At 39.3% G+C, this 16,733-nt stretch overlaps 1 protein-coding gene across 1 annotated transcript in view; it reads left to right on the plus strand.

The window, feature by feature from the left end:
- Window positions 1-3,386: 3,386 nt before the first annotated feature.
- Window positions 3,387-16,733, plus strand: part of MBTPS2 (membrane bound transcription factor peptidase, site 2) — a 34,757-nt gene continuing 21,410 nt past the window's right edge. Inside the window, exons 1-5 of the mRNA XM_062515151.1 lie at window positions 3,387-3,461; window positions 7,806-7,954; window positions 9,678-9,816; window positions 13,602-13,705; window positions 16,106-16,233. Coding sequence (XP_062371135.1) covers window positions 3,387-3,461; window positions 7,806-7,954; window positions 9,678-9,816; window positions 13,602-13,705; window positions 16,106-16,233 — 595 coding nt within the window. The remainder of the gene's footprint in view (window positions 3,462-7,805; window positions 7,955-9,677; window positions 9,817-13,601; window positions 13,706-16,105; window positions 16,234-16,733) is intronic.

Raw genomic sequence — 16,733 nt, forward strand, 5'->3', positions numbered from 1 at the left:
AATAACATTGTGTTATGTTCTGTTCTTATCTTTTTTAAGCAAACAAAGATGAAAGGATTTTTTTAGTTTCTTGTTTGGGTTTCAGTTTAAAAGATCACACGTATATCTCCATAATTCCCACTACCTGAGTTATTCCCCTATACTAAGATTATTTTATACAATAATATTACTAAGGTAATGAAAACATATCTTTTCTTCACACTTCTACAAACAATACTATATAGATCTCTGTAGTATGCCATTCTCTCTGTATGTCTCCTCTTGTGTCTCAGATTTCCTCTTTATTCTGATCTCTTTATTTCCTCCAGAAGTAATCTCCTAACCCGCAGAAGTATTTAATGGACCATCTATTTCATCTTCTCCACGGATTTCTTCTTTCATGCATTCTAGTCTGTACTTTAAATGCTCAGGTAGGCTTGGAGGCTCATTCTGGAAATGTTCATGTACTCTGTAAAAGTACCCCTTCACTTTAAGTTACACTGACACAAGAAAAACTTGCAGAGTCACATTTTATCCCAGTTGTCCTTTCCTGTCCTTAGCTCATGTCCATGTCCAACATTCAAAGGACGAAGACTACTCAGAACATACCAAAAATCCATTTTATTTCCCAAAGACTCAAACACCTATTCAATCAATTCATGCTCTGATTGTAGTGTCTTCTCCAAACTGAAAAATTTACAACCTGTCCTCGACAAAATCTTAGCTGGCAACATCTTAGCTGATTTTAGGTCTGAGCCTTTGATGAACTGCAACTGGGTACAATTTCCCTGAAGCCCTGCAAACCTCTCTAATATAAGATGTTTTGATAGTACTGTTCAGGGTAGTTTTACTCTTATTTTGCAACGTGTCTTCTATGGTAATATCTGAATAACCACTTATCTACTTCAATAATAGATCAAAGTTGAAGACAATAATTAGAAATATTGTTAATTAATCTCAAATAAATATATTTACCATGTCTAGAAAAAGATGCCTATGATATTAAATCACTCATTGAACTTGATAATATCTTCATTACTGTATTATTAACAGACTCTATTTAGTATTTAGATTTAATAAATGATAAATTATATTTAATCAGTAGTATTGTTTATGACAGAATTTTTTTCCTGTCCAAGCTTTTTGTATGGACTTAGATACTCTTGTATGATGATTGCTTTCCAACATTCTTAGATACTTGCCCTGCTGAGGTCCAGCCATGCCCCCCCGATGCACCCCTCAGCTGTGACTCCTGACATTCTGACAGCTGAATTGCTCTGGAACAGCGTGTGGACACTGTGCACTCACATGGTGACTGAAGGCCATTCTGCTCTGGCCAGTGCTTCAGCTTAATACATGGCTCCAAGTAAAACCAAGCAGGAGTAAAACGTGTACCGGTGTCTGTGTTACCACCTGAATCATTTTAAACTGGAAATTTTTAATCCTGAATACCTTTACTTTTAAAATGCAAACACTTTGTGTAACACGTCACAGTCCACAACAACTTAACTCCATGGGAACAAGGATAAACTTTGCCTCTCTGCCACGGGCAAAACACCTGCTCAAGTTACCCAAGTCAGAACACTGGAGCTGGCAGTTCACTCAGAACATCCATCTTCTGCATTCTAGAAAACTCTTATTTTTGTTTCTTTTCCCGAGATAAGCTTTGCAGCAGTAAAATATAGTGTATTTTATTGTGTATTTTATTTTCATTCCTTTTTAGGTGCACTTCTAATTTCTAAGGAAACTTAATAAAATTAAAGTCTGTATTTTTGTGGTACACTAACTGAATGTAGAAGCCAAAATACAATAATGTTACAAAACCTGGTCACCAACTGGTTCATTTAAACATGTCCATTTTATTTTGATTTAATTCAGTGAGGGTATGACACTAGTAAAAATACTTGTGTTCTCAACTGTTTGAATACAATTCCCCTCCACTGCTTCTGAAGACCATCACTGCTTTATAACCTGTGTATTTGTATTACATTCATGTTGGTCTATGGAACAACTTGAGTTTTCAACCAATAAGGTATAGACTAAACTGTATTTGCATAATTTTTCAATGATTTGATAAATTTGTTAGACTGGGAACCAGTGCAGGAAAAAAAATCATTATCGGATCTCGGTATGCTGCGACTGTTTATAATTTCTTTTAGATGCTGAGGACATCTCAAAGTCATCTATGTCAGTGCGTAAACTCAAACTTGGTTGCATGTAGGGGTGGATACACTTCCTGTAATTCTTCAGATTTTATGTCCAAATTAAGTTCTTTCCAACGTTCTCAAAAGGCATCAGTTAACACGGGCAGCTTCCATGAAAAAGTAGGTAGTTAGAATGATGAACAATCTAACTGTAGGGGGAAAACAATCCCCGAGTTGAGATTAAAGACAAAGGAATTGAGCAAACAGAAGTAAAAGCCAGCATTCACTACCAGTTCAATTCCTACTTTGCACCCTCAAATGCCAATGATGAGAGGCTGCTCAGGGCTGTTTTCTCTCACTTGCTCTGGAAGCCAAACGCTGTAAATAACAAATGCTTCCTTCTGCTTTGCTTAGTTTTTATATCTGATGCCACATGGTATGGAATATCGCTTTGGTTAATTTGCTGTCCCAGTTGTATCCTCTCCCAGGATCTTGCCCACCCCCAGCCCACTGATGATGGAGAGGCGGCATCGATGCTGTGCCAAACCAATGTGTTACCAACACCTTCGCAGGTACCAAAGCCGGGAGGGAAAATGAGCTCCATGGGAGCCAGACCCACGACAGGCACACAGTCGGAGAATTAGCACTGACGGTGGCCTGGGAAGGAAACACGGGGCCAAATAAGCATTTGCTTAAAAGCCATTCACACGGGCAGCCTCATAGAATGATTTTGTTGTGCAACGAGGCTGGTGCTACATTTCTGAGAGGATGTCACCGGTTATAGGGAATCCTGTTACTCCCTCATTATTGAAGTGCTTCCACAATGTGCTTTGATCTTGCCACCACAAACGACGTTTATTCTCCCGCGCAACTTCCCGATCGCTGCCACAGCAGCCGCTCTGATGAGCTCAGTGAAGGACGCAGCTGCGGTGCCTTGAGGTAAAGGCAAAGCAACAGCAACCGCCCAGACCACCCCTCGCCCCAGCCCCCGGCCGCCCTCAGCGCCCCCAGCCCCGCCCGCCCTCAGCACCCCGGCCCCGCCCCTTGCCCCTCCTGCCCTCACTGCGCACGCGCCCCGCCCTAACGCCCCGCCCTAACGCCCCGAACGCTGCCCCGCGCCCACGTCCGTGACGTCATTCCGCCACCTTCCCTCGCACGACGCGCTGCCCGGAAGCGTCCGCCCGGGCAGTAGAGCCGGTCGGAGAAAGGTTCCGGGCAGGTTGGGTTCCGGGGTTGCCCCGCTGAGGCGCGGCGCGGCCCGCGATGATCCCGGTGTCGGTGGTGGTGACCGTGCTGGGCGGCTGGTGCGCCGTGTACCTGGCGGACACGCTGCTCAAGGTGAGGGCGCAGAGCCGGACGGCGCCGGGAGGAGGCAGCGGCAGCCCCGTTTCTCCCCGCCGGGAGCCCCGGGCGGCCCAGGGCCCTGCTGCCGTGCCCGGGCTGGCGGAGGGGCCGCGCCCTGCCCGGGCCCGCCGCGCTCCCCCGGGCTGTGAGGCGATGCCCGCCGGCCCGCAGCTCCTGTTGTGCTTCCGGCCGGCGCTGGGCTCTCAACGCTCCCGGACAGTGCTCGGGCTTCGGTCTGTGCTAAAGCACCAAAGCCACAAGTTAGGGGAAACAGCTTTTAATGCATTGCTTAAGCGGTTCCGTGGCATTTTAACGTGCTGTCTGGAGTTTATTATTATTATATTAACAAAACCTGAAAGACAACCTTGTAAGTTTGCGGTGTAGAGCATGTGCCTTGTAATGATGATTTTCCTAAAAAAAAAAAAAAAATGCAAAAAGTAATGCATATTTGTTTCTTTGGTATGGCGTCAGTTTTACTGGGAAAAAAAATTAAGTGGAGACAGAACTTGATACAAATAATTTTTTAAATAAATAAACTTTGATCCTCGGAGAGTATTAGGAAACACATCTTTTTCCTCCTGATATAGGGGGTAAGGTTTAAAAGGAGAATACACCAAGACATCATTTGTTATATCTGGGATGCATCTGTGCATTGCTCAAGTTTCATTAAGTGGTGTGACGTTGTTTTGGGTTTCTTTTTAAAGATTCAGAGGTACGATTTCTAAGACATGACCGAAATTGCAAAGAATACATGCAAAGTAGGCTGTGTGCTGGTTAAATATGAGGGTAAACGAAATGAAAGGTTTGATCTGTAATTCTTAATTTTACAGTCCAGGAGCTGCATCTGTTTCTGCCAAGGCACATAAGGCTTGGTGATATGAAAGTACAAAATGTGCATTTTGTCGCTCCTGTAAAATATAGGAAGAAATAAAAAAGAAAAAATCAGGTGCTTAGAAAACTTGGAAAAGTGTCTCCCCCTGCAGCTAATTGGAGAGTAAATGTAGCTCCATTAATGATGAAAGCTGGTAATTGCAAAATATTAGTCTGTACATAATCACACATACCTGAAGTAATTTACCTGAAAACTTCTCAAATTTTCCTGCAGCGAGTCTATGTTAAGTATTTGAAAAAAAAAAAAAAAAGTTCGGCATTGTTTTGAAACACATGAGAAGATGGGCCAGGTACCAGAGGAACTTACTGGTAGATCTGATGTACATCTCAGTTGTAGGTTTCACTGTCAGTACCACAGTTGAAATAGAATTTGGATTAAATAACCAGATTTATATAATTAAGAAGCTCAGGTTGCTTGTTTGTCCTGCTGTTACTGTGAATCTGCACCATAGTCACAACCTCAGGCTGCTAGCAATCACAGCAAAAGTGTACTGTTAGTTGTACTGTTTAAATCTCTTAAATCACTTACAATGTAATTACACCAAGAGGATGTACAGAGTATAAGTGGAAAACAGTGTGGGAACACTTTTCCATGTACGATCCTGTTGATATTTTTGGCGAGAGAAGGATGTGTGCTGTAAGTCGCAGTTAATGTTTGTTCTGTAAACCTGTTCCATGTGCAATGGATTTTGCTCAATTTGTTCCCTTACTGGTTTTGTTCAGATTTTAAATATTTTATTTTGGCAATCTGACTCTTAGACTACAGTATAGAAAGTATTACTGTGTATAAATGTATTTTTGCCCAGATAAATCCACACATTACAATATTGCTAGAATTAAAAGATACATTTGTGTCAGGAAACTAGAGCTATGCCAACTCAAGCTGGAATTTTGAATGTTAAGTCCCTGTTGCTGCTCCTTATTGTACCACTGCCACCATTTTCATTGAAGCTTGGGTTCTCTAAGAGGGAATCACTCAGACCCCTAAATTCCTTCTCCCCAGCATCCTAGGTCATCATATTTTATTCTGCCTAAAGGATCAGGAATGAGTGAAGGATGGGAGGTTGTCCCTCCTACTGTGAGATATAAAGGATGTATTAGACACATTCTGGTCAAGGTTGGCTCTCAGCTTTTAAAGTCAGGAAGCTGGAATGATTCAGAGCTCTTGAGCAGATTTTGCCAGCAAAGAGGAATGTTAAGGACTCCTGCTTGCTGGCAGATACCTATGGAGCTCCTGGAGTATTCAGCAGATGTCCAGCATTTTAAAGGCTTGCATAAATAAATAGGTACTGCTTTTATAGTAAAACTAATCTAACAAAGATCCCTTAGATCTCAAAGAAGTACAGCCAAGGCCTGTGTGAAAGCAGCTTGAAATGAAGCACATCAGGGCATGAGGGTATGTGTATAGTGTGGTGATCCCACTGGGATCAGGATAGGAGCCAAAATTTGCAAAGAGCTTTTTAATATATTTTGCAAAGGTTTGCAGTCATTTAGTGATCACAACTAACGTTTGCACAACTTGTGAGGAAAATACAAAAGAAAAATATTTGGTACCTTCCTTTTCCACATTTGACAGCTGTATGGTCAGTGATTCTGTATTTCTCATGGAAAACTTCATACTTATTTATGTCTTGCTAGGACAGTGGGGCTGTGATGTTGAATGAATTCAAAGGGATGTATTTGTAGCATTTCTAGGGGGAAAAAAGTGGGGTTTGCATGTGATACAAGGAACAAATTTTCAAGTGTCAAGTCAATATATCTGATTAACTTTATGAGAAAAATGTATTAGGGTGGTTTTGAGGTTTTTTTGACTGCGTAAATGGATAGGATGATTTTTTTTTTTTGATTCACAAAAGACAGTTTCTCGTATCAGAGGTACTTAATGATGTATGTATTTTTGTTCTTAATTATCTGGTAGATTATGTGAGGAGGTCTTTTTCTTTGTTTCCTTGGCTTATGTATCACTAGTTGTGTATAAGTCTAAGCATCTTAGTGATCTCTTCTGTTAAATTAAGGAGCAAGCGGTGTTGATGGGAGTACATTATAGTGAAAATTTCTGATGGTGCCCTCAGATGATGGAACAAAAATGTAGCTGAAATCAGTAGGGTGAAGAGAAAGGAAATGACACAGAATTATATAGGCAGAAAAGATAAATGGTCTCATAGGTGATATATGAACAATGGCTCAAGTAAATGGGTCTCACATCTCAGGAAATTTGTTATTTGAAATAAACTTTTAGTTTTCAAGTTTTAATTAATTTGACAAAATGAGAAAAGCTGTTAATACAGTTGTGCAGTATGAGATTCTCAACCTTCACCACCACTGTGGTGCAGGGCAGGAGGAATGCAGGGAATTGGTAAGTTCTAAATTTGTTCAAAGGATCACAGACAACAGCCAGAAACTTGTGAAGTTCCTCATGGGGGAGGAGAAGGAAGCCTGTTGTGAACTACACATTCTGGATGTCTTCAGTAGGTGCTGCTGCTTGTGGGGAACCTTGGGAACAATGTTCCAGTTCAGAGAGCTCCCAAGACTTGTCTGGGTTGTGTCAGAGACACTCCTGCCTTTGGGAACTGCCCAATGTCAGAAGGCTCAACGCTCATCTGTGCTTTTCCTGGGCTCTGAGTTCCTCTTTCACCTCCAAGGCAAGCATTCCTTCATCTGGGTTTCTGACACAGGCTTCCATGAAGCAGGTGACTAAAGCCTATTAAGAATGCAAGTGCTGTAGAGTAAAGTCTGCAATTGGAAAAACCATGTCTATTGGCCTATAATTCAAGATATTGCTGCAGGTAAGTATTCATAGGTCACATTTCTATCAAGAGAAATCTTTGAAACTACTAGAACTGTCTTGAAATAGCAGCGCAACTGCTACTGCCGTACAGGTTGATAACTTTAAATTCCTTGTGTTTTTTTGTTAGCCTGATCAGATATTCCAGACCCTCTTAGGCATAGTATTTGTGTTTGAAAAATATACCTCTTTTTCATCCTTACAGGTTTCTGCAATACTCAGCTGTATCTCATCTGTATTAGAAAGCTTTTTTCAGCTGGTTACAAAAGAAACATTATTCATCATTGTAATTTTTAAAATGTTTACTGGAATGTAATTGCATGCTGAAAGAGTAGCATCAACAGTCTGTAGCTTTCTAACCAGAAGGTAGATCTACTGAAAGTGATTTAACACTAGGAAAGATGATACAAGACCTTGTTTGTCGGGTAACTCTGGACACCCTATCGGTCTCACAGACCTACAGTTGTGGGAAATTACATCAAAACAGTGGCATAACTTTTTCATATTACATGTCACACCTGCCTATATGTCAAAACATAAATAACATGTAGGACATTTACTTGAAATGATACATCTTTTTTATATAAACAGATCACGTTTACTGCTAGGTCACATTACAAAATGGGATGTTTTGGTAAAGCTGTTTTCCCATTGTTTTGCAGTCCTCCAACTCTCTGAAGGCATCGTACGAGGACTGGCTGCTGACGTACGGCTTGAGCGTCTCCCCCTTTCACCTGCGGTGGCAAACAGCTCTCTTCAACCGCCAGTTCTACAGCTGGGGGAGATGGAAACCCAGATTTCTCTACTTATGGTATAAATTCAGCATCTTATTCTCTTCTGTCAAATACACTGTCAGCAGTTGAACCGCACTGGTGTCTTTCAGCATTAGAAGGGCAGGGGTAGACATGGTTATTTTAATAGCCTAATGATAAAACCAGTTAGAGTGGTGGCTCTGATTGCACTGTGCTATTATAAGACTTTATCCTCTGCTAAAAGTTACATAAATGTAATACGGGTTGCATATTGAGATTCTATAGAACTAAAAATCCTTAAACTGTTTTGTACATGTGGTTTGAGCTTTGCATAGTTCTGGAGAGTACAGCTATTACATGCAATACAGAAGTAGGTCTGAAAGCAGCTGCTTGGATCCTATGTCTTTCCCAATGCTGTAGACTTCCCTCTCCCAATCACAAGAGTTTACAAAGTATTCAGAGGCAGCTGTACTGAATTGTTAATCCGTATGGATAATCGCTGTCCCTGTAGTTAATCATTGCCCAGACATTCAGGAACAATACCTGCTCAGAAGCACCTTGCTTACCTTCTGTCTTTTATCTGCTTGCACCTTTCCATGCAAAGGTTGCACAGTGCTGGCAATGGGTAGATAAGTAGGGTGGTTTAGTATGGGTGCTCCTGGACTGGTTTAGAAAACTATTGTTCAGTTGCCTTTCTAGCATTGCTTTGTATCTGCTCTGAAAATATGAAATGAGTTAAGTTTGAATTTCTTTTCATTTCCTGTATTGCTACCCTCAGTGAGATAGTAATAAAACAGTGATCTGCTTCATATTGGTTTCTCTAGTATGGAATGATATTGTAATAATCAGTCTAAAATAGCTCTATATCAATTACAATTTTTAATGTGTATAATTTATTACAGTATAATGTTTCCACTAGTCTCTTTAATTAACATTACAAGTACATGTTGCTTAAAATAAATCTTCTAATTCCCAGTGAGCTCCATTAAGGCTGATAAGAGAACAGTTGCACTGTTGTAAGAGGAAGAAGGACTGGTATTGAAGTGTTTTAGTTTGAAAAAAAGTTACCACATCCTTCAACTATAGCACAGTGTAAAATAAGAATAATAGTATTAATGCTGAATAAAAACTTGTCAGTGGGTGGAGTGACATGAAATTATTTTCAACGTTGATTTTAATGAAAAGTTGGTGAGAAGAACAATGTAGCTTAAGAAATTTGTGTTAATGTGGTCTTGCAGTTGTACTTTTTAGTTGTTCTTTAAAAAGATGCAGTCTCATTTATTGTTCTTTAGCCCATTTTCTTGTTTGTGAGAAAGATGCAAAATGTACTGAAGAAGCTTATATATATAAGTACATAAGCTGCCTCATCATTTGATCCAGTTCTCTAAATATAAGGACCTGTGGTGCAACATGGCCAGTTACATGTTGTTAGTTATGTTTCTATATTCATATAAATTTATGTATTCATAGCTACAAGCAAGTTACACATATTGGGTAACTGAATGAAAGTATTTGAAAATTTATCTGAATATGGTTCGGATGTAAAACATTTATTAAGCAAGGAGAATATATGTTATTAGTGTTATTATTGTATATTATTTTTATTAGTTTCCTTCAGCATTTTTGTACTGGATTGTTGATGAATTGTGGTAGCATAAAGTAAGTTTTGCTCTGTGTTTTGTGTAACAACTTGTGCTGTAAAGCAGAGATTTACATAGCCAGAAATAATACCCTTTTTCTCTTGTGGCTCTGCATTGCTGAACTGTTTGCTTCTCTGTGCAGGTTCAGCGTAGGAATGGTGTTTGGAATAGTTGCCATGTTTGGCTCTGTTATTCTGCTCGGAAAGACCCTGCTGCAGACTCTGACCCAGATGCTCACCGAGGCTCCAAAAGCCCAGAATGATCGAATGCTGCAAGTTGTGGTGAGTGTTCCCTCCTCAGGTCTTTGTTGGAGACCTGTGTACAAATCTAAAGCAGCTTCTTAATGGGGTATGGGATGCTTAAATATTCCCATGCAAGGATAACCCAGCTCCTGATGTTCATCTACATAAAAATGCGCCAGTTTTTTTTACCAGCCTTAAAAATGGGAGAGTGGGTATAGTAAAATGGTAAATGAAGGCAAACGTGTGGAGGAGTTTATATTAAAAATCCTCAGGATTGGTGATTGGATAGTAATTTTGAAAAGCCCTGAATTCAAGTACTAAGAATAAAATTATAGTTCTAAGTATATAGAACTGAGTTAAGTACTCCTTTCCTGTGAGCTGTGTAGTGTAGATGCTCTGGTGACCTTAAAGATTGGAGAGCTCATACGGAACTGACAGGAAGAGACAAGTTCTGTTTTTTTAATGCAATACAAAACAGCAGTGGAAAAGGAAAGAAGGGCAAAAAGCTTTGTGTGATAGTAGAAGCAAGGAGTCATTAGTGAGGAGGTATTTTTCAGATATTTCAAGGACTTATGACTTAATTTACTATGTGAAATTTCAAGTGCTGTTTCTGGTAGTATCTACTTCAAGTCCAATGATATATTTAATTGTTTTATGGATTTCTGGTTCTGGACAGTATATTGTATGATTTTAGAATGGAATGCATTTCACAGGATAGGAGAGAGAGGATAGGAGAGAGACCAAATATGGTCTTTTTAATCTCTTCACAAGGCACTAATGGAAGAACTGACATTGCCTTGCAACGGTTTTAACCTGGAAGAGTTCCTAGTCACCTTTTTTTATACCAAGAGTGCAATCTGGCCAAAATGTATGGTGATCTTCCAGAAATTCAGAAAGTCTTATGGGATTGTTTTGCCTTCTGCTACATGGCTTAGAGCAGAGGTGCCCAGCCATGTTACTCTGTTTAAGTACTCAGCTATTCAAGTGAACAGACGTTGAGAACTGTGTGCAGACACAATAGACCTTCCTGTAAGCACTAAACTGACTGCATGCAGCTAGACTTGCAGAATGGCATGAGGCAGGAAGCCTAATTTAGCATGTGCCATAAACTCAGTATTGGAAAAAAGCAGGCAGCGAGACCTGGGGGAGAACTGCTGTCACTGCCACTGCTGTACCCTGTCCAGAGCCTGCTCCTGAATTACCTCCAGGGACAGACAGGAGTGGCCAGTGTGTGCATCCTGGAGGGCATGAGCTGAACATGAGACAGAAAATGTTGTAACTTATGTTCCAACAGGATCTGTCCTAACCTTTCTGGAGTAAGGAAAGCCTCCTTTACATCTTCATTTTCTGAGGTGTTGTATGGATCCATCTACTTTTGTGACATCAGAGTAAAGTGGTCATTTACAATATATTGCTCTTTGGAGAAAGTAACACAGACACAACCAAAGTAAAAATGAGCCTTTGGAATTTATCTGGTGTGAACTGGAACAATGAAAGTAGAAAAGCAGGATAATGTTCACAATTTCAATATGGACTTGTTTCCTCAATGAAAGCCTACTGGCAATAGCACTGCATTCAAACCAAGGATTGACTGGCACTGAAAACAGTTTAATAGATAGGGATAAAGTAATATCATGTGTGGGGATAAGGTTACTTCTCCTAAGTTGAGTTGTGGTTCTCTTCCTTTCTTACCTCACTCTTTCATTTCTGAATGGTCACAGTTGTATAATTCTGCCTTTAGGAGAAAGGCAGTATTCAGTATTCTTTTTAAGGGGAATGTGCTAGTGTAAATTGACACCAAAAAGAGACTTGTGTAGTTGCAAAGAGGTGAAGAATAACTTAGGAGGACCTGTTCATGTAAATTATTTACTTGTATTTGACTGCCTGGAAGACAGTAAATTAGTTTAAAAAAAAACAGCAAAACCCCACTTTTTCTTTGTAAACTTAATTTTAGCCTGTGGCATAAAGCTGTTCAGCCTTTAGCCTCTGCATGTGGAGAGAGGGAGAAACAGTTCTGCTTATATTTTATTAAGATCTTTATATGCTTCCTGTTTTGTTCAGTCATGTACTTGATTTAAAACACCTGTCTGTAGGTAACTGGGCTGTTTCTCTTCAGCTGCCCCCTCGTGTTGGTTACCTACTGACAAAAGTAGGAAAGAGGCAGATTCTTTGCAGGCAAAGGATCTTCTTTTACTGAAGGCATTTCCAGAAGGCCATAAAATACAAGACAGTATGCTTTTTAACAAAATACTGCTATTGGTTTCGGAACACTTCATGAGAGGATGCTTCTGTTTTAGGTGAATCTTAAAATAGCTTATTTGACGTAAAGTCTGAAAGCATCTGGTGCTGTGTTCTAGCAGGCTGTAGTCATGGTGGAATTGAGATGGCAACTCTTGCTGTTACCATCTGTCCTCCCACTGCAGAGGCAGTGCCACTGAAACGATGCATTAGTGCCACCAGCTGATGCTGTAATGCAAGCAGTGATGTTTAAGAAATGGAGTGTGGCTGCCTTTCATACTGTGAGGTGCCACATGTATGAAAGCTGAGCCAGTTAAGGTAAATTCCTTGGTCACCATCACACTCTGGACAGAATGTGTGAGGTGATTAACATTAATGAATTCTTTTGAAGAATCTATTTCAGCTAGATTGTCTCAACAACCTATTGAGACATGGGTAAATAAATACATAGAAGTGAAGAATGTGCAGGACTGAACAAAGGTAGAATCCAACCTACCTAGTGGGATGTGCAGCCTTTTGTTTTCCACCATGCCGATTTTTATAGAGTTCTAGACAGGCTGGGAGATTTTGCCCACAGCATCTCTTTTGTGAGGCTGGATTGCAATTCAGGTTGTGTTCGCCTCAGTTGTTAGTGAGCATACTAGAGTGCAGCCTGCCTTGAGTAGAAAAAGCTGTAGATCTGACAGGAGAAATGCCCCAGAGCAAGCAGCAGATCATGCCACTGCAGCCCAGAAGCTGAGGGGGATGGAACCAAGCAGGATGAAGGTCCATCAGGAGGAAGGAGGGGATGGTTCCTCATGCCTTGACTAGTGAGCACTTTGAAGAAGTTGGTGTTTCATGACAAGCACGGTGAAGGACCTGGGAGTGGTGGGAATCTACAGCAACGGGAAAAATATAAGGGGCCTGCATATTATATCTTAGGTAAATTTAAATAGTTTACTCATTTCAGGGTGGGTTTTTTTTTGAGGTTGAATTGCCAGGTGTAGACTACCAAAACCTGAAGAATAGATGAAAATTACCTTTTATTTTTTTTTCCTGACCTTGTGAACTGGGATACGTGATTTTTATAGGAAGAGAGAAGGGAGAGACTGTTCAGCTGTCAACTCATTTTTGAACTTTTCATGTTCATACTCTTTAAAGTGCCATGCAGTTTTTTTATTTTCTTTTGAAAGGTGGATCTTTTCTATAGCTGCATGACTGGCTGCAGGAAATTCTAAACTAATGCTTACAGTGTCAAGCCTATTTCATTTGAATAGAAGTCTGTGTTCATTTTTATAAACTTCTCAAACTTTGTAATATAGAGTAGGACGCATTTGGCCAGAGCTATGGTGAATATATAGGGCAGGGAGAGAGCTTTTGTGCCTGGAGAACATTCAACAAAAGAATATATTTTAATATATTTTAAAATACACTGAATAAGTCAGTAAAAGAGGTGCAGACTGATCGTGCTGCATGAGAACAGCCCCTATTCTGTTGTGGGTCTGAAGAAGTGAGTGAGAGCCACAAATCTAGGAGCACAATGATTTGTCTTTGTACCTCTTGTTTTCCTCCGGTGTTTTGTTTTGTTGTCATGCCCACATCAACAGGTGCCTGGTGTCAATTTGCCGGTCAGCCAGCTGACCTATTTCTTCTCTGCAATCCTCATCAGTGGTGTGATACATGAAGTCGGCCATGGGGTGGCAGCTATTCGGTAATTTCTTTTTTGCTTTTCTCGTACTCTGACAACAAACCCAAATATTCCAGCGCAGTTTCTTACCCGTGAATGTTGCGAGCACTGCATTGTTTTATCTAGAGAGTCTGTTTAGTCTGTAATTCTTAGCTCCCTTGCATTTGAAGTTTGGAAGGGTGTACAAATTAAGGATAGAGTTTTAATACAATGTCTGTTACACAGATCATGAGAAAGGACTTCTGCTTTGCAAATATAGCATCAAGTTTAACATTTTTTTAAGTGGCCCTGTTTGTTACACAGCAAATGTATTCCTGCACCTGTGGCACTTGAAAAGAACTTGTGCTATTGCACAATGATACTTTAAAATAGATTTTTAATTGATTTGTTTAAACATAGCTTGTGAAATATGATATGAACAGGTTGAAGCAATAACTCGTTAAATGCGATTTCCTCCTGTTAACCTCAGTGATGTGTTAGTTTTGATCAAAGATTATATTTTTAATGTCTTTAACTATGATGATTACTTCACAAAAATTATTTGACAGATTAGTCATTACTGTTAAATGCCACTTTAGTATAAAAAGGTTAAGCAGTGATTACTGGGACTGATGTTCAGGTGTCCTACACATTTCTCCTGGACAGCATCATTATCTCTTCTTTGAGCATAAAACCCTAAGTTGTTTCTCTGATTTTCCTGAGAGTAGGGAGTCATGACTGCATTTTAACCCATGTACTAACTTTTATGTAATTCCAAAGTTCTCAGTCAAAGGAGTGGTTTGAGACTCTCTGTGTTTCATGTGCTCTGCTTGTCTTTCAGCTTTCTTCCCTCAAATATGCACAGGGAATTTTCTGTGGAGGATGTACCTTTTGTTTATCCCATCACAGGAAGAGGCAACAAAACTTTCTTTATACTGTGTGTTTCTGGCAGACTGCAGAGAAGCTAGGAGTTACTACAGAGGTCGTTTTAAGCAAAAAGGAAGAATAATTCTTGTATCTTAGTGGTGTGATATCTTTATTCAAGGTCTAGAGCAAAGGCTTTGAATATTGAATTTTGGGTTGTATTTTCGTCAAAAAATTTGCTTTCCAGCTATTTCCAGAGGAGAAATTAGTTGGTCCAGTGTACACTGGCAGCCAGTGTTGCTGCTCCTGTTTTCTGCTTAACTTCTTTATTTTCCTTCTAGCACAGGTTGGATCTGTAGTGCTGTTACTGTAAATCCTCAGAGTATCAACTTCACTAAAAAGCTGTGCTGTGGGCAAATTTTATCATTCTGGCAAGTCACTTAGCCTTCCTGAAATCTAATATACTTTTGCCAACTTCAGTTCTAGAAAACACTAGCTGTGAACTATAAGAACTTAAATATTTGAGCTTTAGCTTTGTGAAGGAATGTACCAAATAAGTCTTTTTTCTTCCTCTCTGTGTATCTTTTACCCAAGTCGTGAAATCCTGAATAGGCATTGAACTGCCTATTATTAATTGGTATAGCATGGGATGAGTTAACTTCCCAGTATTAGTGTATGACTTAATTCTGAATAATTTTTTATAATTATTTGTCTTCTGTTGGTGTATATACACGTTAAATAGATAAATGTAAATAAGTAAAATGTTAGACCCAGTATATTGCCTCAGTAAAGATATGGGATTAGCTGATCTGTGCCTGGTTTGTCTTGGAACATGATTTTGCCATGCTTCTCTTAAGTCCCTTACACACTTTCTAGCTTCAAAAAACCTTAATGTATTTGTTCCAAAAAAATTCCATTTAAAAGTAATTGCAAAACTCTTGGAAAAAAATATTATCTGTGTAATAGTGTCAGCTACTAATATATTTAAATAGAATCGTAGCGTGTGAAAGTTTGGAAGGGAATTAGCATTTGTCCTTTTAACCTCTTGACTTGTTTTCATTTTTTCAGATGAAATGTTCCTCATTTTTGTTAGTTTACAACATACGATAAGTTCCATTTAGGAGAAAGAGAGTAATTAAAAAATTCCATAACTGTGGAAGTGTTTCTTTAAAAGGAAAGCAATTGCTTCTTGCAAATATTTTTACATAGAAGAGGTTGAAACTGCTTCCTACAGACTTCCATTTTTTTACTTAAAAGAAATATTACCCCAAATGTTGAAATATATCTTAACATGAAAGTTAGGTAGGTTTTTTAAAAAAGTTTTTTATGTGTTACTGTTACCAGGAGACAAAAAAGAAGTTGAACTTAACTTTACGTTTTTACCATTGCTTAGAAGTGGGAACTACTGCAGAAAACATCCTTTAATTATCTTTCAATTACTGACAGTATAAAAAGAAATTAGTTTTATAATTAAAATTGTAGTCATTCTTGTTGTCAAAAAATGTGTGCTATGTAGAATCCTTTTTTTATTTTTGTTTGTTTGCAGTCATACTGCTTCACCTTTCTTTTCTTCTTTTTAAGAGAGCAAGTACGATTTAATGGATTTGGGATTTTTATCTTCATTGTTTATCCTGGAGCATTTGTTGACCTCTTCACAACTCACTTGCAGCTGATATCTCCTGTCCAGCAGTTAAGGATATTTTGTGCAGGTAATAGTTTGTGGCTTTTAATTAAATCTTTGCTTAGCGCCATTACTTATTCTAAGGTATCATTTGTGAATCTTTGATTGAGTATTTAAGGTTTAGAATGAATAAGTACCAAAGCTTCTCTTTACTTAACAGTGATCCTTCTGTTCTGAACCTGTGTTGGCATCTCAGAAAATCATTTGATCATTATGTTGAACTGCTTTCAGGACTAGAGATGTCAGTTTCTATGATCTTAAATGAGTGCAAATTTCCTGTCATGAAAAACATTATTATATTTTAGATCCAATTCAGAAGAGTTGTGCATAAGAAATTCCAGTTGTGTGGTTGGGGAAAAACTGTGGTTTCTGATCTTCCTCTCATTAGAAAGAGCTCTTGCACCAGGTGCAGAAGTTCCTCTGTCTTTTTTGTTGTTTGGGATGTTTCTGCACATTGTATGGCCTGTGTAGCAAAACCTTGGAGCACTCAAGCTGGGAAATACTCAGCTGGAATGGTGCTATGAGAGC

Source organism: Cinclus cinclus, chromosome 2, assembly GCF_963662255.1.
Source record: "Cinclus cinclus chromosome 2, bCinCin1.1, whole genome shotgun sequence".
NCBI classification, from domain to species: Eukaryota; Metazoa; Chordata; class Aves; order Passeriformes; family Cinclidae; genus Cinclus; species Cinclus cinclus.